This window comes from Pristiophorus japonicus, chromosome 23 (genome assembly GCF_044704955.1).
Source record: "Pristiophorus japonicus isolate sPriJap1 chromosome 23, sPriJap1.hap1, whole genome shotgun sequence".
Classification (NCBI taxonomy): Eukaryota; Metazoa; Chordata; class Chondrichthyes; family Pristiophoridae; genus Pristiophorus; species Pristiophorus japonicus.
Window position 1 is genome coordinate 12,166,275 of NC_091999.1, and position 24,780 is coordinate 12,191,054.

Here is a 24,780-nt window from a genome sequence, read left to right on the forward strand (position 1 = left end):
CCAACCCCTCCTTCACCCCTACTCTCCAACTCCTCCCCCCAACCCCTCCTTCACCCCTACTCTCCAACTCCTCACCCCAACCCCTCCTTCACCCCTACTCTCCAACTCCTCACCCCAACCCCTCCTTCACCCCTACTCTCCAACTCCTCACCCCAACCCCTCCTTCACCCCTACTCTCCAACCCCCTCACCCCAACCCCTCCTTCACCCCTACTCTCCAACTCCCCTCACCCCAACCCCTCCTTCACCCCTACTCTCCAACTCCTCACCCCAACCCCTCCTTCACCCCTACTCTCCAACTCCCCTCACCCCAACCCCTCCTTCACCCCTACTCTCCAACTCCTCCCCCCAACCCCTCCTTCACCCCTACTCTCCAACTCCTCACCCCAACCCCTCCTTCACCCCTACTCTCCAACCCCCTCACCCCAACCCCTCCTTCACTCCTACTCTCCAACTCCTCACCCCAACCCCTCCTTCACCCCTACTCTCCAACTCCTCCCCCCAACCCCTTCTTCACCCCAACTCTCCAACTCCTCCCCCCAACCCCTCCTTCACCCCTACTCTCCAACTCCCCTCACTCTAACCCCTCCTTCACCCCACTCTCCAACCCCCTCACCCCAACCTCTCCTTCACCCCTACTCTCCCACCCCTCTCACCCCAACCCTTCCTTCACCCCAACAATTTCATTTTTACCATCACTTACACCAATGATCTACACAGGAGGTAAATCTCAGAGGATTCTGTGTGATGGTGAGGTGATCACTGAACAATAAAGCGCAGAAACTGGTGGGGGGGCTGCTCATTATCCTCGGTGATTTAATCCCCTTTCCCACTGAATACTGCGGACAGACATGGTCACATTGGTAACAGAATGGTCAGTGTGACATCACTTTCTAAACAAGAGCACACAAGACAATGGGTTATCAATAAATGGTAAAGGTATTAAACACTCTGCAATTACATTGTAAACAAAATGGAAATAAAATGCTGGAAAATAATTGGTGAAGATAATAATTTGTCTCTGTGGAATTGACTAGCAAACATTAAGAATGGTGGGTTTTATTTACACACACGCACACACCAATATATTATATATATATATAGCAAAGACTCTGTGTCTGCTCTTTTCAGTTAAGAACATAAGAATTAGGAACAGAAGTAGACCATCTAGCCCCTCAAGCCTGCTCTGCCATTCAATAAGATCATGGCTGATCTGGTCGTGGACTCAGCTCCACTTACCCGCCCTCTCCCCGTAACCCTTAATTCCCTTATTGCTTAAAAATCTATTTTTGACTTGAAAACATTCAATGAGCCAGCCTCAACTGCTTCCTTGGGCAGAGAATTCCACAGATTCACAACCCTCTGGGAGAAGAAATTCTTTCTCAACTCGGTTTTAAATTGGCTCCCCCGTATTTTGAGGCTGTGCCCCCTAGTCCTAGTCTCCTCGACCAGTGGAAACAACCTCTCTGCCTCTATTTTGTCTATCCCTTTCATGATTTTAAATGTTTCTATAAGATCACCCCTCATCCTTCTGAACTCCAAGGAGTAAAGACCCAGTCTACTCAATCTATCATCATAAGGTAACCCCCTCATTTCTCGAATCAGCCGAGTGAATTGTCTCTGTACCCCCTCCAAAGCCAGTATATCCTTCCTTAAGTAAGGTGACCAAAACTGCACGCAGTACTCCAGGTGCGGCCTCACCAATACCCTATACAGTTGCAGCAACACCTCCCTACTTTTGTACTCCATCCCTCTCGCAATGAAGGCCAACATTCCATTTGCCTTCCTGATTACCTGCTGCACCTGCAAACTAACCTTTTGGGATTCATGCACTGTGCCAGAGGTTTCCGTAGTCTAGCGGTTATCACGTTTGCTTTACACGTGAAAAGTCACCGGTTCGATCCCAGGTGGGAACATTATGGACCAGGATGGCCGAGTGGTTAAGGCGTTGGGCTTAAGATCCAATGGGTTTATACCCGCGTGGGTTCGAACCCCACTCCTGGTAATTACTTAATTAAACAGAGATTTTTCCCATCCTGCTCAGTGATAACCGATTTTTCTAAAAGAGTTTCATGCACAAGGACCCCCAGGTCCCTCTGCACCACAGCATGTTGTAATTTCTCCCCATTCAAATAATATTCCCTTTTACTGTTTTTTTTCCCCAAGGTGGATGACCTCACACTTTCCGACATTGTATTCCATCTGCCAAACCTTAGCCCATTCGCTTAACCTATCCAAATCTCCTTGCAGCCTCTCTGAGTCCTCTACACAACCCGCTTTCCCACTAATCTTAGTTGTTCTGCTAAACCCGACGTTTTTATCAGTGTGGATTTTAGGACCCTGCAGCAGCCCACCCGGCGGTGCTTGCTGGGTCAGGATATAAATAGACCGCGCGCTGTTCCTCCTCCCACTGCCTGGGGGAATGGGGGCAGATATTTAAAGGGACAGGGACTCCCCTTTCTCTGCCTCTTTATAGTTAAAAGGGACAGTCCAATTTATCTTGGGGTGTCGGAGGACTTCACTAACAGAGCTCCCATTAACAGTCACTGCCTTCTGCACTGTGCAGTGATTATAAATCTGTCTAATTCAGTGACTTGAGCCTTTCTAAAATCTCTCACTGTTTTTGATGATCCATTTAACTTGCTTGTATAATTTGGAAAGACTTCAGAATTGTGCCGTGTGACGAAGGTTTCGGGTAAAGGTGGAGTCAAATTTGTTTCAAAATATTCTGTTCCCACCCTCCCCCAACCCCCCAAATTTTAGAACACTGCAGTACTGACTGGGAAGGTCCCAAATTCGATCCTTGATCTGGGCTGTGTGCTGATCTCAGCCAAGGCAGCAGTTCGGGGGTTATAATTGTCCTCACTTCCACTGGGCTAAATATGAGTAAAAATCAGCCACTGCCCCTGCTCTTCATACCGATCCAGGGACCTCAACTGGGAAGTGTGTGCCTGTCATTTGAGGACAGCATTTGAGGCTGTGACGCCTACCACAGTGGAAATCCTGCTGGCACTCACTGAGTTGACTGACCGTGAGGCACTAGAGGTTAACTAATGTCTGTGGAATTTCACCCAGCCAGATTCAGCACTTTCTGGAGAGAATAAATCTCAGGCGCTGAAATGAAAGTTGATTTTAGACAGTAAATGTCTAGAATAAGGAATTTACAGTTTAGGAGGGACAAAAGGGGACAGAAAGATCTATAGAATCTAGAATTGTCTGTTCTGAATTTATATCCTGTACTTACAGTAATAACGTTTGTAACCACCATTTATTTGCAGGGTATTAGAAGGGGAGGATCTGCAACTGGGAAACGCAATCCAGACATCGCGTCAAGATTTGACAGATTCCCCGGATTGATCAGGATCACCTTATCATCAGCCTTTGTAAAAACACCAATCACAGCGGGGAGAAACAGGACACATGTTCTGTGTGTGGCTGCACCTTCAACCAATCGTTCAGCCTGTGAGACTCGTGCACCCACCTGACTCAACACTATAAATGTGGGGACAGTGGGAATGGATGCTGTTGCAAGTGGAAAGTGATTCAGTCGCTCATCTCACCAACTGACATTCGAGGAGTTAGATAACAGACTTTCTCCTGTGAATATAGAGCTGGGTTATTGGGCTGTGATGTGTTTACTTGTTCATCTTGGTGACTCTAAATCTTTGCCAATTATTTGATGTGATCGGTTTACATGTACATATTTTTTTTTAATACATTTGCTGAGTGGATTCAAATTTAAATTGAAACCAGGTTTGCAGGCGTGATGCTCCATTCACACATCGAAGGTGAGAGAGATGCTGTGGGGCACACGCTAAGTCCAGTATCTGAAAGTGATTAACAGACTGGGTTTTGTGTTTAGTGATCCCAAGCGTGTTACCGACACCTTGCCTCGATACCAAGGCTAGGAGAGGCAATCTGGAAGGTATGGGAGAGTAACCGAAGGTATGAGAACTGAAATAATCCAGAGTTAGAAAGGAGAAAAGGCCCAAGTCGGTAACAGGACATCAATTAGTCTCCTCTTATCTTGGAGACATCAAATAACAACACACTCTGTTATTTAAAATATCAACATGTTAAACTCCAGCCCAGTTATAGCGGTTATTAACATCAGCAGAAACAAACCCCAACTGACAGAATGAACACGATTGAATGACATCCCAACAGTTGATAATCGAGCAGCTATTGCGGTGTTGGGGTTGGCGGCAGGGGGGGGGGGAGGGCGGCGGGGCTGACTTAAAACAGTCACTATCACTAGAGATAAAGTACTCAGCAAACTAATGGGACTAAAGGTGGACAAGTCCCCCGGACCTGATTGCATGCATCTAGGGTCTTAAAAGATAGTAGATGCATTGGTTGTAATCTACCAAAATTCCCTGAAGTCTGGGGAAGTCCCAGGTGACAGGAAAACTGCAAATATAACACCCTAATTCATGAAAGGAGGGAGAAAGAAAGCAGGAAACTATAGACCAGTTAGCCGAACATCTGTCAGTGGGAAAATACTGGAGTCCATCATTAAGGAAGTAGTAGCAGGACATTTAGAAAATCATATTGCAGTCAAGCAGAGTCAGCATGGTTTTATGAAAGGGAGATCATGTTTGACAAATTGGCTGGAGTTGTTTGAAGATGTAACGAGCAGAGTGGATAAAGGAGAACCAGTTGATGTTCTATATTTGCATTTCTGGAAAGTATTCAATAAGTTGCCACACAAAAGGTTACTGCGAGCTCTCGGGGTTGTGGGTAATATATTAGCATGTAGAGAGGATTGGCTAACTAACAGAAAACAGAGAGTCGGGATAAATGGGTCATTTTCAGGTTGGCAAACTATACCTAGTGGGGTGCCGCAAGGATCCTTAAGTGCTGGGGCCATAACTATTTACAATTTATATTAATGACTTGGATGAAGGGACTGAGTGTAACGCAGCCAAATATGCTGATGATACAAAGATAGGTGGGAAAGCAAGTTGTGAGGAGGACGCAAAGAATCTACAAAGGGATATAGATAGGCTCAGTGAGTGGGCAAAAATCTGGCAGATGGACTGTAATGTGGTAAAATGTCAGCTTATTCCCTTTGGTAGGACAAATAAAAAAGCTAATTATTATTTAAATGGAGATGATTACAAAATGCTGTAGTACAGAGGGATCTGGGGGTTCTTGTACATGAAGCTCAAAAGGTTAGCATGCAGGTACAGCAAATAATCAGGAAGGCAAATGGAATGCTGGCCTTTATTGCAAGGGGGATACAGTATAAAAGTCGGGAAGTCCTGCTACGACTGTACAGGGCATTGGTAAGACCCCACAGCTGGAGTACTGCGCACAGTTTTGGTCTGGACTTGTCTCCATTCCCGTGCCGAGTGGATTGCTACACCAGGCGGGAGGGGCAACATTTAGGGACACTGATTCCCCACCAATTCCCATTCTCCTCCTTTCTGGTGGATAATGGAGGGGCCACTGTGTGTAATGTGCAAGTCAGTAAGCATTGTCAGCAAGCTCTTTCTAATTGGAGATTATATTCAGTGGAAAGTTTGACACTATTGTAGATTTTGTACCAAAGATCAATGTAGGATTAAAGTAAAAATGCATAATTTTATTGCAAACGAAATTTCTGCTGAGAGTTGCTGAATTAAGGGGAAAGATAACACACAGCGTTTCTTAAATGGACAATTCAGCTCCAAGAACACAATCAGCAATATATCTAGAATATTAAAGTCCAGCCCAGTTATAGGATTATTAACATCAGCAGAAACAAACCCCAACTGTCAGAATGAACATGCTTCAGTCAGGATGTGATTAACAGCAGCAATAACAGCAGATTCCAACTCCCGCGGTCAATTGTGAACTCGCTGGTGTGTCAGCAGGTTGGATGACCGAGTGAATCGCTTCCCACATTCTGAGCAGGCGAACGGTCTCTCCCCAGTGTGAACTCGCTGGTGTCTCAGCAGGGTGGATGACTGAGTGAATCGTTTCCCACACTCAGAGCAGGTGAACGGTCTCTCCCCAGTGTGAATTCGCTGGTGTTTCAACAGGTGGGATGACTGAGTGAATCCGTTCCCACACTCAGAGCAGGTGAATGGCCTCTCTACAGTGTGAACTCGCTGGTGTGTCAGCAGGTAGGATGACTGAGTGAATCCCTTCCCACATTCAGAGCAGGTGAATGGCCTCCCCACAGTGTGAATTCGCTGGTGTTCCAGCAGGTGGGATGACCGAGTGAATCCCTTCTCACACTCCGAGCAGGTGAATGGCCTCTCCCCAGTGTGGACTCGCTGGTGTCTCAGCAGGTGGGATGAATAAGTGAAACCCTTCCCACACTCAGAGCAGGTGAACGGCCTCTCCCCAGTGTGGACTCGCTGGTGTCTCAGCAGTTCGGATGACCAAGTGAATCCCTTTCCACACTCAGAGCAGGTGAACGGCCTCTCCCCAGTGTGAACTTGCTGGTGAACTACAAGCTGGGATGACCGAGTGAATCCCTCCCCATACTCAGAGCAAGTGAATTGCCTCGCCACATTGTGAACTCGCTGATGTGTCAGCAGGTGGGATGACCGAGTGAATCGCTTCCCACACTCAGAGCAGATGAACGGCCTCTCCCCAGTGTGAACTCGCTGGTGTCTCAGCAGGTGGGATGAATCAGTGAAACCCTTCCCACACTCAGAGCAGGTGAATGGCCTCTCTCCGGTGTGAACTCGCTGATGAGTTACAAGGTTGGATGACTGAGTGAATCCCTTCCCACACACGGGGCAGGTGAACGGCCTCTCTCCAGTGTGACTGCGGCGATGAATTTCCAGCTCAGACGGCGCTCTGAATACCTTCCCACAGTCACCACATTTCCACGGTTTCTCCATAGTGCGGGTATCCTTGTGACTCTCCATGGTTGGATGAATTGAAGCCTCGCCCACACACACAACACGTTTACAGTTTCTCCCCGCTGTGAATGGTGCGATGTTTTTTCAGACTGTGCAACCGGCGAAAGCTCTTCCCACAGGAAGTGCACTGGAACACTCACTCGGGGGTGTGTGTGTCTCGGTGCCTTTCCAGTCACATATTTGAAATCCTTTCCCACAGGCAGGACAGACAAACATTTCTCCTTCCACTTTCAGGTCCTGAAGAATCGATTGACTCTGTCAGATCTTGACGTGATGTTTGTTTTGTGTTTCCTGTCTGAAAATCTCCCCTTCTAATATGCTGTAAAAGGAGATCACAAAACTCATCACTGTCAGTACGACAGAAATTCAGAATAGACACATCTAGCTTCCATGGAACATTATTTCCTCTCTTGTTCTTCCAAAGCTGTAAATCCCTGTCCCACTCATTGTCCCTCCTGCTGTGCTGAAGTCCAAACCCATCACACATTTCTAGACTGTTTCTCCAACAATCCCAGTTTTTAACCACCAATTCTGGATGGGTTCAGTTCTACACTCACTGGTTCCCCTGCCCTGAAGGTACTGACTCTGGCTGGGTTCAGTTCTACACTCACTGGTTCCCCTGCCCTGAAGGTACTGACTCTGGCTGGGTTCAGTTCTACACTCACTGGTTCCCCTGCCCTGAAGGTACTGACTCTGGCTGAGTTCAGTTCCAGACATTGACATCTTTCATTTCGTCCCTGCACCAAGATGGCCGCGCATGCGCTGTGCTACTCACTGAATCAAGATGTCGGAGCGCTGAACCTGCCTTCCTGCACGAAGATGGCCGCCGTTAGCCTGGGCCTGTGACCGGGAGAAAGCCTCGAAGCTGCAACCGCCGATAGTCCGGTTATTATTTCGGTCCTGCGGCGGCACCGGTTGTTTATGAAGAATCATTGACTCCCCGCTGGTTCATTACTCCCTTCCGTCCCGCTAAAAAGGACACTTCTGACGAGGCTGTCCAAAACGTGTATCCTCCGCCATTACACGCACCGCGCATGCTCTAAACACAGCCGGGGCCCACGCCTGCGCACTGAGCTCCTGTAGTCTCGGTGCGGCATTCTCCCCCCGCGGGGCATGCTGGGTACATAAGACCATGAGAAATCGGAGCAGGAGGGGGCCACCCGGACCCGCCGAGCCTGCTCTCCATTCAATAAGATCATGGCTGGTCTGATCATAGACTCAGCTCCACAGAAACCTTTACTCCCTTATCCCTCAAAAATTTGTCGATCTCCGCCTTAAATATATTCAATGATCCAGCCTTCACGGCTCTCTGGGGTAGATAATTCCACAGATTTATAACCCTCTGAGAGAATAAATTCCTCATCATTTCAGTTTTATATGGTCTGAGGAGAAAGGCTGCATTTGTAAATAGAACAGAATTTACTGTGATTGCATTGGGCACTGAACCATGTTCATTCTGGGAGCTCTTGTTTGTTTCTGGTGATCTTACTAACCCCTATACCTGAGCTGGAGATTAATGTTGTGTATAATGCGCAACAAAAATATATTCCAGTGAAAAAGAAGGGCGGCAAGAGAAGAGATAACCAGCCGTGGATAACCAAGGAAATAAAGGAAAGTATCAAATCAAAGACCAATGCGTATAAGGTGGCCAAGGTTAGTGAGAAACTAGAGGATTGGGAAAATTTTAAGCAACAGCAAAGAATGACTAAAAAAGCAATAAAGAAAGGGAAGATAGATTACGAAGGTAAACTTGCGCAAAACATAAAAACAGATAGTAAAAGCTTTTACCGATATATAAAATGGAAAAGAGTGACTAAAGTAAATGTTGGTCCCTTAGAAGATGAAAAGGGGGATTTAATAATGGGAAATGTGGAAATGGCTGAGACCTTAAACAATTATTTTGCTTCCGTCTTCACAATGGAAGACACAAAAGCCATGCCAAAAATTGCTGGTCATAGGAACGTGGGACGGGAGGACCTTGAGATGATCACTATCACTAGGGAGGTAGTGCTGGACAGACTAATGGGACTGAAGGTAGACAAGTCCCCTGGTCCTGATGAAATGCATCCCAGGATATTAAAAGAGATGGCGGAAGTTATAACAGATGCATTTGTTCTAATATACCAAAATTCTCTGGACTCTGGGGAGGTACCAGCGGATTGGAGAGCAGCTAATGTAACGCCTCTGTTTAAAAAAGGGGGCAGGCAAAAGGCAGGTAACTATAGGCTGGTTAGTTTAACATCTGTAGTGGGAAAATGCTTGAAACTATCATTAAGGAAGAAATAGCGGGACATCTGGATAGGAATAGTGCAATCAAGCAGACGCAGCATGGATTCATGAAAGGGAAATCATGTTTAACTAACGTACTGGAATTCTTTGAGGATATAACGAGGATGGTGGATAGAGGTGTACCGATGGATGTGGTGTATTTAGATTTCCAAAAGGCATTCGATAAGGTGCCACACAAAAGGTTACTGCAGAAGATAAAGATACGCGGAGTCAGAGGAAATGTATTAGCATGGATAGAGAATTGGCTGGCGAACAGAAAGCAGAGAGTCGGGATAAATGGGTCCTTTTCCGGTTGGAAATCAGTGGTTAGTGGTGTGCCACAGGGATCAGTACTGGGACCACAACTGTTTACAATATACATAGATGACCTAGAAGAGGGGACAGAGTGTAGTGCAACAAAATTTGCAGATGACATTAAGATTAGTGGGAAAGCGGGTTGTGTAGAGGACTCAGAGAGGCTGCAAGGAGATTTGGATAGGTTAAGCGAATGGGCTAAGGTTTGGCAGATGGAATACAATGTTGGAAAGTGTGAGGTCATCCACCGTGGGGAAAAAAACAGTAAAAGGGAATATTATTTGAATGGGGAGAAATTACAACATGCTGTGGTGCAGAGGGACCTGGGGGTCCTTGTGCATGAATCCCAAAAGGTTAGTTTGCAGGTGCAGCAGGTAATCAGGAAGGTGAATGGAATGTTGGCCTTCATTGCGAAAGGGATGGAGTACAAAAGCAGGGAGGTGTTGCTACAACTGTATAAGGCATTGGTAAGGCCGCACCTGGAGTACTGCGTGCAGTTTTGGTCACCTTACTTAAGGAAGGATATACTAGCTTTGGAAGGGGTACAGAGACAATTCACTAGGCTGATTCGAGAAATGAGGGGGTTACCTTATGATGATAGATTGAGTAGACTGGGTCTTTACTCCTTGGAGTTCAGAAGGATGAGGGGTGATCTTATAGAAACATTTAAAATCATGAAAGGGATAGACAAGATAGAGGCAGAGAGGTTGTTTCCATTGGTAGGGGAGACTAGAACTAGGGGGCACAGCCTCAAAATACGGAGGAGCCAATTTAAAACCGAGTTGAGAAATAATTTCTTCTCCTAGAGTGTTGTGAATCTGTGGAATTCTCTGCCCAAGGAAGCAGTTGAGGCTAGCTCATTGAATGTTTTCAAGTCAAAGATAGATAGATTTTTAAGCAATAAGGGAATTAAGGGTTACAGGGAGAGGGCGGGTAAGTGGAGCTGAGTCCACGACCAGATCAGCCATGATCTTATTGAATGGTGGAGCAGGCTCGAGGGGTTAGATGGCCTACTCCTGTTCCTAATTCTTATGTTCTTATGTTCTTATAAATGTTGAATAAATTATCTTTGTTTCAAACACAGTGTGTCGAATATTTGATTCCTCCATGATCAGAGGAGACCAATTGATGTTCTGTTACCGACTGTTCCATTTTAATGCTTTTTCTTAAATTAACTTATATCACTTCTCACCTAGTTCGCCTTCTATCAAACCTCAAAGAGACTGTAATTCCTGTATTGGACTGTTCAGTCACCTAAGAACTCATCTTTAGAGTGGAAGCAAGTCTTCCTTGATTTCGAGGGATTGCCTATGATGATATGTACCTAACCTGTGTTGTGCCTGTGTCGTGGGCATTTTTGTATTGGCTGTTTAGAGAGAGGTTTACCCTGCATCTAAATTATATTGTACTTGCCCTGGGACTGTTTGATTGGTCAGTGTAGAGGGAGCTTTACTCTGTATCTAACCCGTGTTGTACTGCCCTGGAAGTACTTGATGGGACAGTGTAGAGGGAGTTTTACTCTATATCTAACCCATGTTATACCTGCCCTGTGAGTATTTGATTGGTCAGTGTAGAGGAAGCTTTACTCTGTATCTAACATGTGCTGTACCTGCCGATGGGGTGTTGAATTGGTCAGTGTAGAGGGAGCTTTGCTCTGTATATAACCCGTGCAGTACCTACCCTGGGAGTGTATGATGGGACAGCGTAGAGATAGCTTTAATTTGTATCGAACAAATGCAGTAATTCCAGCGGGGAGCCGGTGAGGCTTCATAAACAACTGGTGCCCGCCGCAAGCCCGGAATGCTTGGGACAGGATAGAGGGAGATATACCCCGTATCTAACCTGTGTTGTACCTGCCCTTGGACAGTGTTAAGGAATTTTACTCTGTATCTAAGCAAGGCAAGTATATCTTTCCATAGATAAGGAGACCAAAACTGTGCAAGTACTCCAGGTGTGGTAAGGTAGTAAAGGGTTCTGGGGAGCGGGCAGAGAAGTGGAGCTGAATCTATGATCAGACTAGCCATGATCTTATTGAACGGGGAGCAGGCTCGGGGGTCCGGGTAGCCCACTCCTGCTCCTCGTTCGCAAGGTCTTCTGTACCCAGCATGCCCCGCGGGGGAGACTGTGCCGCAGCCAGACTACAGGAGCTCAGTGCGCAGGCGCGGGTCCTGCCTGTGTTTCGAGCATGCGCGGTGCGTGTAATGGCGGAGAAGACACATTTTGGATAGGCTCCTTGGAAGTGACCTTTTCAGCCGGATGGAGCGGAGTAATGGACCAGCGGGAAGCGGGTGAGGCTTCATAAGCAACCGGTGCCCACCGCAAGCCCTGAATAATAACCGGAATATCGGCGGCTGCAGCTTCGGGGCTTTTTTCCGGTCACAGGCCCAGACTAACCGCGGCCATCTTGGTGCAGGAAGCAGGTTCAACGCTCCGCCATCTCGATTCAGTGAGTAGCACAGCGCATGCGTGATCATCTTGGTGCAGGAATAAAGTGAATGACGTCAGTGTCTGTCGAACTGAACCCAGGCAGAGTCAGTACCTTCAGGGGAGTGGAACCTGTGAGTGTAGAACTGAACCCAGCCAGAGTCAGTACCTTCAGGGGAGTGGAACCTGTGAGTGTAGAACTGAACCCAGCCAGAGTCAGTACCTTCAGGGGAGTGGAACCTGTGAGTGTAGAACTGAACCCAGCCAGAGTCAGTACCTTCAGGGGAGTGGAACCTGTGAGTGTAGAACTGAACCCAGCCAGAGTCAGTACCTTCAGGGGAGTGGAACCTGTGAGTGTAGAACTGAACCCAGCCAGAGTCAGTACCTTCAGGGGAGTGGAACCTGTGAGTGTAGAACTGAACCCAGCCAGAGTCAGTACCTTCAGGGGAGGAGAGGGAGGGGAACCAGTGAGTGTAGAACTGAACCCAGTCAGAGTCAGCACTTTCAGGGGAGGGAAGGGAACCAGTGAGTGTAGAAGTGAACCCAGCCAGAGTCAGCACCAATAGGGGAGTAGAGGGAGGGGAACTAGTGAGTGTTGAACTGAAACTAAAGTCAGCATCTTCAGGGGAGAGGGGAACCAGAGACTGCAGAACTGAACACAGCCAAAGCCAGTTCCTTTAGGAGAGGGAGGGGAGCCAGTGATTGTAGAACTGATTCCAGCCAGAGTCAACACCTTCAGGGGACAGAGAGAGGAGAACCAATAAGTGTGGAATTGAACACAGTCAAAATCAGCACTGGATGGGGAAGGGCGGGAACCAGTGAGTTCAAAACTGAACCCAGGCACAGTCAGCACCATCAGGGGTGGTGAGTGTAGAACTGAACCGAGCCAGAGTCAGCACCGACAGGGGAGGAGAGGGAGGGGAACCAGTGAGTGTACAACTGAACCCAGCTAGAGTCAGCACCATCAGGGGTGGTGAGTGTAGAACTGAACCGAGCCAGAGTCAGCACTGACAGGGGAGGAGAGGGAGGGGAACCAGTGAGTGTACAACTGAACCCAGCTAGAGTCAGCACCTTCAGGGGAGGAGAGGGGAGGCAGTTCAGAGAAGGTTCACGAGGTTGATTCTGGAGATGAGGGGGTTGACTTATGAAGGGAGATTGGGGGTAATATATTAGCATGGATAGAAGATTAGCAAACTAACAGAAAACAGAAAGTTGGGATAAATGGTTCATTCTCAGGTTGGCAATCGGTAACTAGTGAAGTGCCGCAGGGATCAGTGTTGGGACCCCCAACTATTTACAATCTATATTAACAACTTAGAAGAAGGGACCGAGTGTAACGTAGCCAAGTTTGCTGATGATACAAATATGGGAGGAAAAGCAATGTGTGAGGAGGACACAAAAAATCTGCGAAAGGACATAGACAGGCTAAGTGAGTAGGCAAAAATTTGGCAGATGGAGTATAATGTTGGAAAGTGTAAGGTTATGCACTTTGGCAGAAAAAAATCAAAGAGGAAGTTATTATTTAAATGGAGAAAAATTGCAAAGTGCTGCAGTACAGCGGGACCTGGGGATACTTGTGCATGAAACACAAGGTTAGTATGCAGGTACAGCAAGTGATCAGGAAGGCCAATGGAATCTTGGCCTTTATTGCAAAGGGGATGGAGTATAAAAGCAAGGAAGTCTTGCAACAGTTAGACAGGGAATTGGTGAGGCCACACCTGGAGTACTGCATACCGTTTTGCTTTCCATTTTTAACAAAGGATATACTTGCTTTGGAGGCAGTTCAGAGAAGGTTCACTAGTTTGCTTCCGGAGATGAGGGGGTTGACATGATGAAAGGTTGAGTAGGTTGGGCCTCTACCCATTGGAATTGAGAAGAATGTGAGGTGATCTTATCGAAACGTATAAGATTATGAGGGGGCTTGACAAGGAGGATGCAGAGAAGATGTTTGCACTGATAAGGGAGACTAGAACTAGGGGGCATAATCTTAGAATAATGGGCTGCCCATTTAAAACTGAAATGAGGCGAAATTTCTTCTGAGGGTTGTAAAGATGTGGAATTCGCTGCCTCAGAGTTGTAGACGCTGCGTCATTGAATAAATTTAAGACGGAGATAGACAGCTTCTTAACCGATAAGAGATTATGGGGAGCGAGCAGGGAAGTGGACCTGAGTCCATGATCGTATTAAATGGCGGAGCAGACTCGAGGGGCCATATGGCTTACTCCTGCTCCTATTTCTTATGTTTTTATGAGTGTGGAACTGAACCCAGCCACAGTCAGCACCTTAAGGGGAGGGGACAGAGGGGATGAAGAGGATTTTAGAATCCCACTGTTGTAAGGCCCTGGCAATACACAAAGTAGGTCAGCAGCAAACCCGGTTGCCCTAGCAACAGGTGGATAGAACTCTAATAATAAAGTACATCACGTACACTGTGCCAAGAAATCGCATGGGACAGGATGTTCAGCTACGAGAATGTAAACCGCAGTCGGCTGAGACTGTGAGATGTGCACTTCACTGTAAATGTCACAGACGTTGTGGTTGAGATCTACAAACCACACAATTCGAGCAAAATTGTATTAATGCACTGTCAACACAACGTTTTAGATATAATGTTATATGTCATAAAACCTTGTAGGGCAGATAAGGTGTGTCTCTGACCCAAATAGGTCAATGTAGCTCTGGAACTGAACCCAGCCAGAGTCAGCACCTTCAGGGGAGGAAGAGGGGAACCAGTGAGTGTAGAACTGAACCCAGCCAGAGTCAGCACCTTCAGGGGAGGAGGGGCTCCAGTGATTGTGGAACTGATCCCAGCCACAGTCAGCACCTTCAGGGGCGGGGAACCAATGAGTGTAGAACTGAACCCAGCCAGAGTCAGTACCTTCAGGGGAGGGGAACCAGTGAGTGTAGAACTGAACCCAGCCAGAGTCAGCACCTTCAGGGGCGGGGAACCAGTGAGTGTAGAACTGAACCCAGCCAGAGTCAGTACCTTCAGAGGAGGGGAACCAGTGAGTGTAGAACTGAACCCAGCCAGAGTCAACACCATCAGGGGAGGGGAACCAGTGAGTGTAGAACTGAACCCAGCCAGAGTCAACACCACCAGGGGAGGGGAACCAGTGAGTGTAGAACTGAACCCAGCCAGAGTCAACACCATCAGGGGAGGGGAACCAGTGAATGTGGAACTGAACCCAGCCAGAGTCAGCACCTTCAGGGGAGGGGGACCAGTGAGTGTAGAACTGAACCCAGCCAGAGTCAGCATCTTCAGAGGAGGAAAGGGAGAGGAAACCATCGAGTGTTGGCCTGAAACCAGCCAGAGTCAGCACCATCAGGGAAGGAGAGGGTGGGGAACCAGTGAGTGTAGAACTGAATCCAGGCAGAGTCAGCACCTTCAGGGGAGGGGAACCAGTGAGTGTAGAACTGAACCCAGCCAGAGTCAGCGTCTTCAGAGGAGGAGAGGGAGAGGAAACCAGTGAGTGTCGGCCTGAAACCAGCCAGAGTCAGCATCTTCAGGTTCACTCCCTGATTCGCTTCCCGTCAGGTGCAGCAATCCCCTCGGCATGGGAATGGAGACAAGTCCAGATCAAAACTGTACGCAGTACTCCAGGTGTGGTGTTACCAACGCCCTGTACAGTTGTAGCAGGACTTCCCTACTTTTATACTCCATTCCCCTTGCAATAAAGGCCAGCATTCCATTTGCCTTCCTGATTACTTGCTGCACCTGCATGCTAACTTTTTGTGTTTCCATTTTAAAGTTTAATTTGTTTTAATTGCCGGTGCTTTTAGTGTCCCCCTCCCCTTTTATAGGAAAAATGTGATTTTAGCGCCCAAAAAAAAACCCACAAAAAAAGGAGAAAAAAAAGGGGCCTTGAAAATGTCTGCTGTGTCACCCAGGCGGGTGGCACGGTTTAATGTTTATGTTTTTTTCCAGGTAAACTCAAAAGAGTTTCATGTACAAGAAACCCCAGACCCCTCTGTACCGCAGCATTTTGTAATTGTCCTCATTTAAATAATTTGTTTTTTTATTTTTCCTACCAAAGGAGATAACCTGACATTTTACCACATTATAGACCATCTGCCAGATTTTTGCCCACTCACTGAGCTTATCTATATCCCTTTGTCGATTCTTTGCGTCCGCTTCACAACTTGCTTTCCCACCTATCTTTGTATCACCAGCAAATTTGGCTATGTTACACTGGGTCCCTTCATCCAAATCATTAATATAAATTATAAATAGTTGAGGCCCCAGCATTGATCCCTGCGGCACCTCGGTAGTTACAGTTTGCCAACCTGAAAATGACCCATTTATCCCGACTCTGTTTTCTGTCAGTGAGCCAATCCTCTATCCATGCTGATATATTACCCCCAACACCGTGAGCTCTTAGCTTGTGCAGTAACCTTTTGTGTGGCACCTTATCGAATGCCTTTTGGAAATGCAAATATACGACATCAACTGGTTCTCCTTTATCCACTCTGCTCATTACATCTTCAAACAACTCCGGCAAATTTGTCAAACATGATTTCCCTTTCATAAAACCATGCTGACTCTGCTTGACTGCAATATGATTTTCTATATGTCCTGCTACTACTTCCTTAATGATGGACTCCAGTATTTTCCCAATGATAGATGTTAGGCTAACTGGTCTATAGTTTCCTGCTCTCTTTCTCCTTCCTTACATGAAGAGGGGTGTTACATTTGCAGTTTCCAGTCCACTGGGACCTCTCCAGAATTCAGGGAATTTTGGTAGGTTACAAACAATGCATCCACTATCTCTGCAGCCACTTCTTTTAAGACCCTAGGATGCAGGCCATCAGGTCCAGGGGACTTGTCCACCTTTAGTAGCACCCCCCCGCCCCCTGTGCAATAGCTCCTTGATTATCAACTATTGGGATGTTTTTAAGTGTCCTCTACCGTGAAGACCGATACAAAATATTACTGTCTGTTTTTATATTTCTTGCTAGTTTGATCTCGTATGCTATCAGCTCTGTCTTTATCATTATTTTAGTCGTCCTTTGCTGGTTTCTGAAAATTTCCCAATCCTCTGGCCTTCCACTGTCCTTCGCAACATTATATGCCTTTTTTTTCAAATTGATACCATCCTTTACTTCCTTAGTTAGCCAGGGATGGTTCATCCTTCTCTTAGTATCTTTGGGCCCAAGTTTCGGGCCGCGCCTAGAACGCCGCAGCCCCGACTTGGACGCCCGTTTTTCGCGCCACAAAGTGCGCCTAAAAAAAACTTACCTATTCCGGCACCCTGCAGGCCCTCTGGAGCTGGGCGCGGTGCAGCACAAGCTGTGGGGGGCGGAGCCAGGTCCCTGCGCTGAAAACAGTGCTGGGACCTCTGCACAGGCGCGCTACAGTGGGTGCGCATGTGCAGTAGCTCCAGGCGCCCAAAACTGTGTGGGAGGGGCCCGAAGCATGCAGCCCCTAGCCCTGACCGAATGGTCTCACTGGGGCTGCGTCGATAAGGCAGCATCCCAAGCCCAGCTCCTGCTTCCTCCCGACCCGACTTGACTCCCGCTCCCCCCCCCACCGGACCGCCCCCCCCCCCCACGATCCGACCTCCGCTTCCCCCGCTCCCGACTCTCCGCTCCCGACGCCCCTCGACCTCCGCTCCCGACTGACCTCCGCTCCCAACCGCCGCCCCCCCCTCGATCGACCTCCGCTCCCGACCTCCCCCTCCCCCCACGACCGACCTTCGCTCCCGGCCCCCACCACCCCCCCCCACTGACCGATCTCCGCTCTCGACCCTCCCCCTCCCCCCACGACCAACCTCCGCTCCCTCCCTCTCCCCCCCCCGCCCGAACGACTGACCCCCCCCCCCACGACCGACCTCCGCTCCCGGCCCCCACCACCCCCCCCCACTGACCGATCTCCGCTCTCGACCCCCCCCCCCCCCCGCCCCTGACCGACCTCCGCTCCCTCCCTCTTCCCCCCCCGCCCGAACGACTGACCCCCCCCCCCACCGACCGACCGACTGACCGACACCCCCCGGACCCGACGCCACCTACCTGTCAATCCGGTAAGTCTAAGCTAATCCAATCATGGACTCAGGTCCACTTCCCTGCCCGCTCCCCATAACCCCTTATTCCCTTATCAGTTAAGTAACTGTCTATCTCTGTCTTAAATTTATTCAATGACCCAGCTTTCACAGCTATCTGAGGCAGCAAATTCCACAGATTTACAACCCTCTGAGAAAAGAAATTCCTCCTCATCTCAATTTCAAATGGGCAGCCCCTTATTCTAAGATTATGCCCCCTAGTTCTCCCCTATCAGTGGAAACATCCTCTCTGCATCTACCTTGTCAAGCCCCCTCATAATCTTATACGTTTCAATAAGATCACCTCTCATTCTTCTGAATTCCAATGAGTAGGGGCCCAACCTACTCCACCTTTCCTCATAAGTCAACTCCCTCATCTCCGGAATCAACCCAGTGAACCTTCTCTGAACTGCCTCCAAAGCAAGTATATCCTTTCGTAAATATGGAAACCAAAACTGCATTCAGTACTCCAGGTGTGGCCTCACCAATACCCTGTATAACTGTAGCAAGACTTCCCTGCTTTAATACTCCATCCCCTTTGCAATAAAGGCTAAGATTCCATTGGCCTTCCTGATCACTTGCTGTACCTGCATACTAACCTTTCATGCACCAGGACCCCCAGATTCCGCTGTACTGCAGCACTTTGCAATTTTTCTCCATTTAAATAATAACTTCCTCTTTGATTTTTTTCTGCCAAAGTGCATAACCTCACACTTTCAACATTATACTCCATCTGCCAAATTTTTGCCTACTCACTTAGCCTGTCTGTGTCCTTTTGCATGTTTTTTGTGTCCTCCTCAAATTTAGCTACATTACACTCGGTCCCTTCTTCAATATCGATTGTAAATAATTGGGGTTCCAGCACTGATCCCTGCTGCACCCCACTAGTTACTGGTTGCCAACCTGAGAATGAACCATTTATCCCTACTCTCTGTTTTCTGTTAGTCAGCCAATCCTCTATCCATGTTAATATATTACCCCCAACCAACCCTTGTGCAGTAACCTTTTACGTGGCACCTTTTCGAATGCCTTCTGGAAATCCAACTACACCACATTCTCTGGTTGTCCCTTATCCACCCTGCTGGTTACATCCTCAAAGAACTCCAGCAAATTTGTAAAACTTGGTACATTCTTCAATGCAAGAGAATAAGGCAGATGAGCAGAGGGCACAGATAGACACGTGGGAGTATGATATAACTATTACTGAGACATGGCTAAAAGAACTGCAGGTATGGCAGCTCAACATTCCTGGTTACAGGGTTTTCAGACGGGATAGAGAAGGGGACAAAAAAAGGAGGGCACGTCGCAGTATTGATTAAAGAAACAATTCCAGCTGTGGGGAGGGATGATATGTTCGAAGGATCATCAAATGAGGCCACATGGGAGAACTGAAGAACAGAAAACGGGCAATCACACTGCTAGGGATGTACTATAGACCCCCAAACAGTCAGAGGGAGACAGAAAAGCAAATATGTCGGCACATTTCTGATACGTGCAAAAATAATCGGGCCGTATAAGTCGGGGATTTCAACTACCCAAATATTAACTGGGATAGAATTAGTGTGAAAGGTATAGAGGGAGCAGAATTCTTAAAATGCATTCAGGAGAACTTTTTTAGCCAGTATGTAGCAATCCCAGCAAGAGAGAGGGTGGTTCTGGACTTAGGTTTAATGAATGAAGCTTGGGCAGGTGGAAGGGGTATCAGTGGGAGAGCATTTTGGTGCTGGTGATCATAATTCAGTTAGATTTAGGGTAGCCACAGAAAAAGACAAAGATGAACCAGGAATAAAAGTTTTTAACTGGGGAAAAGATAATGTTACTCAGCTGAGATGTGATTTAGCCAAAGTGGACTGGAAACAGCTACTTGAAGGTAAATTAGTGTCAGAGCAATGGGAGGCATTCAAGGAAGAGATAGCGAGGGTTCAGAGCAAGTACGTTCCCCTAAAGAAAAAGTATGGGGCTAATAAATCTTGAGGGACGAACATTTACTTTAGTCACTCTCTTCCTTTTTATATATCTGTAGAAACACTTACAATCTTTTGTTATATTTCTTGCTAGTTTACATTCATAATCTATCTTCCCTTTATTTTTTTTTAGTCATTCTTTGCTGGTTTCTCAAAGTTTCCCAATCCTCTGGCCTCCCACTAATCTTGGCCATTTTGTATGACATTGTTTTCAATTTGATACCCTCCCTTATTTTCTCAGTTAGCCACGGATGGTTATCCCTTTTCTTAAAGTCTTTCCTTCTCATTGGAATATATTTTTGTTGAGAGATATGAAATATCTACTTAAATGTACACCACTGCTCATCAACTGTCACACACATTAATCTATTTTCCCAGTCCACTTTAGCCAACTCTGCCTTCATATCTTTGTAGGCTCCTTTATTTAAACTTAGGACACTGGTTTGAGATCCAACTTTCAACACCATCCAACTGAATTTGAAATTAAACCATGCTATGATCACTCTTTCCCAGAGGATCCTTTACTAGGAGATCATTTATTAATCCTGTAAATAATTATGAGGACAGATTGCATGGACTAGGCTTGTATTCCCTTGAATATAGAAGATTAAAGGGTGATCTAATTGAGGTGTTTAAATGATTAAAGGAATTGATAGGGTGGATGGAGAGAAACGATATCCTCTGGTGGAGGAGTCCACAACAAGGGCTCAAAACCTTAAAATCAGGGTGATGTCAGGAAGCACTTCCTCACACAAATGCTGAGAGGCTGTTTCTCTTGGCTCGAGAGTCTAGAACTAGGGGTCACAGTCTCAGGATAAGGGGTTGGCCATTTAGGTCTGAGATAAGGAGAAATTTCTGTAGTCCGAGGGTTGTGAATCTTTGGAATTCTCTACCCCAGAGGACTGTGGGCGCTGAGTCGTCGAGTGTATTCAGGGCTGAGATAGAACACTGTTTGGACACCAAAGGAATCACGGGATACGGGGATAGTGGAGCTGAAGTACAAGATCATCCTGGATCTTATTGTTGCCGCAGCAGGCTTGAGGGGCCGTATGGCCTACTCCTGCTCCTGTTTCTTATGTTCTTAAAGGACAGTGGAAATCCGGAACTCTGATCCCCCATAAAACAGAGGCTGGGGCCCAATTGAAAATTCTAAAACTGAGATAGATAGAGTTCCTTAGGCAAGGGTATAAAGAGTGCTGGAACCAAGGCAGGTAGACGGAGTTAAGAAACTGATCAGCTGAATGGTCTATTCCTGTTCCTATGTTCCTACTTACAGTGATGACTTTTGTAAACAGCTTTTACAAGGGATTAGAAGGTGAGGACATGCAGACAGAATTAAACCTGGGTCCCTCCTGTATGACTCAGTCACACTGGGCGGTGCCGTTAATCATAAGAAATAAGAGCAGGAGTGGGCCATATGGCCCCTCGAGCCTGCTCCACCATGCAATAAGATAATGGCTGATCTAATCATGGACTCAGCTCCACTTCCCTGCCCGCTCCCCATAATCCTTTATCCCCTTATCGTTTAGAAACGGAGCCATTGGGAGGAGGGTCCAGTGACCCTGCTGGAAAATGCACGTGAGAAACCTCAGGTGAGGACAGTGGCCTGTCGACACTCACTGTCGAGGTTCACACAGGGACATTGGGCACATGGGTCACATATTGGAGCGAAACTGGTGAGTGTAGAACTGAACCCAGCCAGAGTCAGCACCTTCAGGGGAGGGGAACCAGTGAGTGTAGAACTGAACCCAGCCAGAGTCAGTACCTTCAGGGGAGGGGAACCAGTGAGTGTAGAACTGAACCCAGCCAGAGTCAGCACCTTCAGGGGAGGGGAACCAGTGAGTGTAGAACTGAACCCAGCCAGAATTGTTGGTGAAAACTGGGAGTGGAGGAGAAACAGTCTAGAAATGTGTGTTGATTTGGATTTCAGCACAGCAGGAGGGACAATGAGTGGGACAGCGATTTACAGCTTTGGAAGAACAAGAGAGGAAAGAATGTTCCATGGAAACTAGAGTGTCTATCCTGAATTTGTGTCTTGTTCTGACAGTGATGAGTTTTGCTATCCCCTTTTACAGCATATTAGAAGGGGAGATTTTCAGACAGGAAACTCAAACCAAACATCGCGTCAAGATCTGATGGAGTCAATCGATTCATCAGGTCATGAATATCATCGGCCTTTAAAAGTGGAAGGAGAAATGTTTGTCTGTCCTGCCTGTGGGAAAAGATTTCAAATATCAGTGTAACTGGAAAAGCACCGAGACACACACACCCCCGAGTGAGTGTTCCAGTGCACTGACTGTGGAAAGAGCTTTAACCAGTTACACAGCCTGAAAAAACATCGCACCATTCACAGCAGGGAGAATCTGTAAACGTGTTGTGTGTGTGGACGAGGCTTCAACTGATCGTCCAACCATGGAGAGTCACAAGGATACCCGCACCATGGAGAAACCGTGGGAATGTGGGGACTGTGGGAAGGGATTTAGATCGCCGTCTCTGCTGGAAACTCATCGACGCAGTCACACTGGGGAGAGGCCGTTCACCTGCCCCGTGTGTGGGAAGGGATTCACTGGGTCATCCAACCTTGCAACTCACCAGCACGTTCACACTGGGAAGAGGCCGTTCAATTGCTCTGAGTGTGGGAAGGGATTCACTGGGTCATCTGACCTCCTGACACACAAGCGAGATCACACTGGGGAGAGGCCGTTCACCTGCTCTGAGTGTGGGAAGGGATTCACTTATTCATCCAACCTGTTGAAACACCAACGAGTTCACACTGGGGAGAGGCCGTTCACCTGCTCTGAGTGTGGGAAGGGATTCACTCAGTCATCCCACCTGCTGACACACCAGCGAGTTCACACTGGGGAGAGGCCGTTCACCTGCTATGAGTGTGGGGAGGGATTCTCTCAGTTATCCCACCTGCTGACACACCAGCGAGTTCACACTGGGGAGAGGCCATTCACCTGCTCTGAGTGTGGAAAGGGATTCACTCAGTCATGCCATCTGCTGAAACACCAGCGAGTTCACACTGGGGAGAGGCCATTCACCTGCTCGGAGTGTGGGAAGCGATTCACTACGTCATCCCACCTGCTGACACACCAGCGAGTTCACAGTGGGGAGAGGCCGTTCACCTGCTCTGATTGTGGGAAGCGATTCACTACGTCATCCCACCTGCTGAGACACCAGCGAGTTCACACCGGGGAGAGGCCGTTCACCTGCTCTGTATGTGGGAAGGGATTCACTCAATCATCCATTCTGCTGACACATCAGCGAGTTCACAAGTGACTGCAGGGGTTGGAATCTGCTGTTATTGCTGCTGTTAATCACATCCTGACTGAACCATGTCCATTCTGGCAGTTGGGGTTTGTTTCTGCTGATAATAACTCTATAACTGGGCTGGACTTTAATATTCTGGATATATTGCTGATTGTGTTCTTGGGGCTGCAGTGTCCATTTAAGAAACGCTGTGTGTTATCTTTCCCATTATCATCATCATCATAGGCAGTCCCTCGAAATCGAGGAAGACTTGCTTCCACTCTAAAAGTGAGTTCTTAGGTGACTGAACAGTCCAATACGGGAACCACAGTCTCTGTCATAGGTGGGACAGACAGTGGTTGAAGGAAAGTGTCATGTATTTCACCATCTTACAATGACAATAGTTATGTAAATGTAACTCATGTACACTGTACCTGTACCCTTGTAATGCACACCCTGACCACAGGGAGTGAGCTTGCGGGAGACACACCTCACCTGGGCTTCCAGGTATAAAAGGGGAGGTCCCACCCAGGATCAACACTCTTTAGTCCTGGGAATAAAGTGAAAGTCACAGAGTGACCGTGTCTGATCTATCCATGCATCGTGTGAGTTTGTAACAAGGTGCAGAGACACTACAGAAAGGGTGGGTGGGACTGGTTTGTTGTACGCTCGTTCTGCTGTCTGCGCTTGTTTTCTGCATGCTCTCGACGATGAGACTCGAGGTGCTCAGCACCTTCCCGGATGCTCTTCCTCCACTTCGGGTGGTCTTTGGCCAGGGACTCCCAGGTGTCAGTGGAGATGTTGCATTTTATCAGGGAGGCTTTGAGGGTGTCCTTGAAATGTTTCTTCTGCCCACCTTGGACTTGCTTGCCATGAAGGAGTTCCGAGTAGAGCGCTTGCTTTGGGAGTCTTGTGTCACACTGCTTACTGCCTCACTGCTAACCTGGCGTCCCTTGATGGCCCCGAGACGCAGAATGCCCACAGTGCTTGGTCTGCCTTCCAGGCCTCAAAACCAGTGTCTGTGAAGAGACGCTCGGTCACTCAACCAGGAAACACCAGGACTGGTTTGATGAGAATGACCAGGAGATCCAAGAGCTAATAAATCGCAAGCGCAGGGCATTTCTGAACCTAAAACAACAACCCAACTCGGGAGCAGCAAAGCAGCATTACAGGCGGCTTAAGGCCGAGGTCCAACAAAAAACCTGCAACCTAAAAAATAGATGGTGGGTGGAGAAATCACAGGAGATACAACAACTGGCCGACAGCCATGATGTGCGAGGATTCTTCACCGCAGTCAAGGCCACCTACGGCCCAAGCACCCAAGGCCCCACCCCACTGCTGGCCAAGAACAGGGAGACACTCATCAAGGACATTGAGGCAGTCAGGACCCACTGGAAGAAGCACTTCGAAAATCTCCTTAACCGAGACTGCCTTTGACTCAAGTGTCCTCGACTCCATCCCGCAGCATGCAACCTGCCACCATCTCAACAAAACCCCAGCCCTGCACGAGCTAAAAAAGGCCATCCACCAGCTCAAGAACAACATGGCAATGGGTGCGGATGGAATCCCCGCTGAGGACACTAAAGTATGGTGGAGAGGCACTATTGGCACGAATGAATGATCTCATCTCTTTTATCTGGAAGGAGGAGAGCATGCCTGGAGA

General features: G+C 47.7%; 2 protein-coding genes and 1 non-coding gene across 3 annotated transcripts; 2 read left to right on the forward strand and 1 right to left on the reverse strand.

Annotated features, from left to right (window-relative positions):
• Window positions 1-1,921: 1,921 nt before the first annotated feature.
• Window positions 1,922-2,004, forward strand: trnal-uaa (transfer RNA leucine (anticodon UAA)). The gene has a single exon. It is a non-coding gene; the product is annotated as a tRNA-Leu (tRNA).
• A 3,561-nt stretch (window positions 2,005-5,565) lies between these two features.
• Window positions 5,566-7,895, reverse strand: LOC139235624 (zinc finger protein 436-like). Its single transcript, XM_070866667.1, has 2 exons — window positions 7,635-7,895; window positions 5,566-7,178 (listed from the first exon to the last, which is right to left on the reverse strand). Exon 2 carries the CDS (start codon window positions 6,863-6,865, stop codon window positions 5,828-5,830), a length of 1,038 nt encoding a protein of 345 aa, XP_070722768.1. The 5' UTR covers window positions 6,866-7,178; window positions 7,635-7,895; the 3' UTR covers window positions 5,566-5,827.
• A 3,757-nt stretch (window positions 7,896-11,652) lies between these two features.
• Window positions 11,653-23,693, forward strand: LOC139235626 (zinc finger protein 774-like). The gene is made up of 2 exons (XM_070866670.1): window positions 11,653-11,888; window positions 21,941-23,693. The coding sequence occupies exon 2, from the start codon at window positions 22,278-22,280 to the stop codon at window positions 23,145-23,147; it is 870 nt and encodes a 289-aa protein (XP_070722771.1). The 5' UTR covers window positions 11,653-11,888; window positions 21,941-22,277; the 3' UTR covers window positions 23,148-23,693.
• Window positions 23,694-24,780: the final 1,087 nt, after the last annotated feature.

What these genes read in the sequence shown, in the direction of transcription:
- LOC139235624 (XM_070866667.1), bottom strand. Translation starts at nt 6,865, where the DNA reads ATGGAGAGTCACAAGGATACCCGCACTATGGAGAAACCGTGGAAATGT.
- LOC139235626 (XM_070866670.1), top strand. Translation starts at nt 22,278, where the DNA reads ATGGAGAGTCACAAGGATACCCGCACCATGGAGAAACCGTGGGAATGT.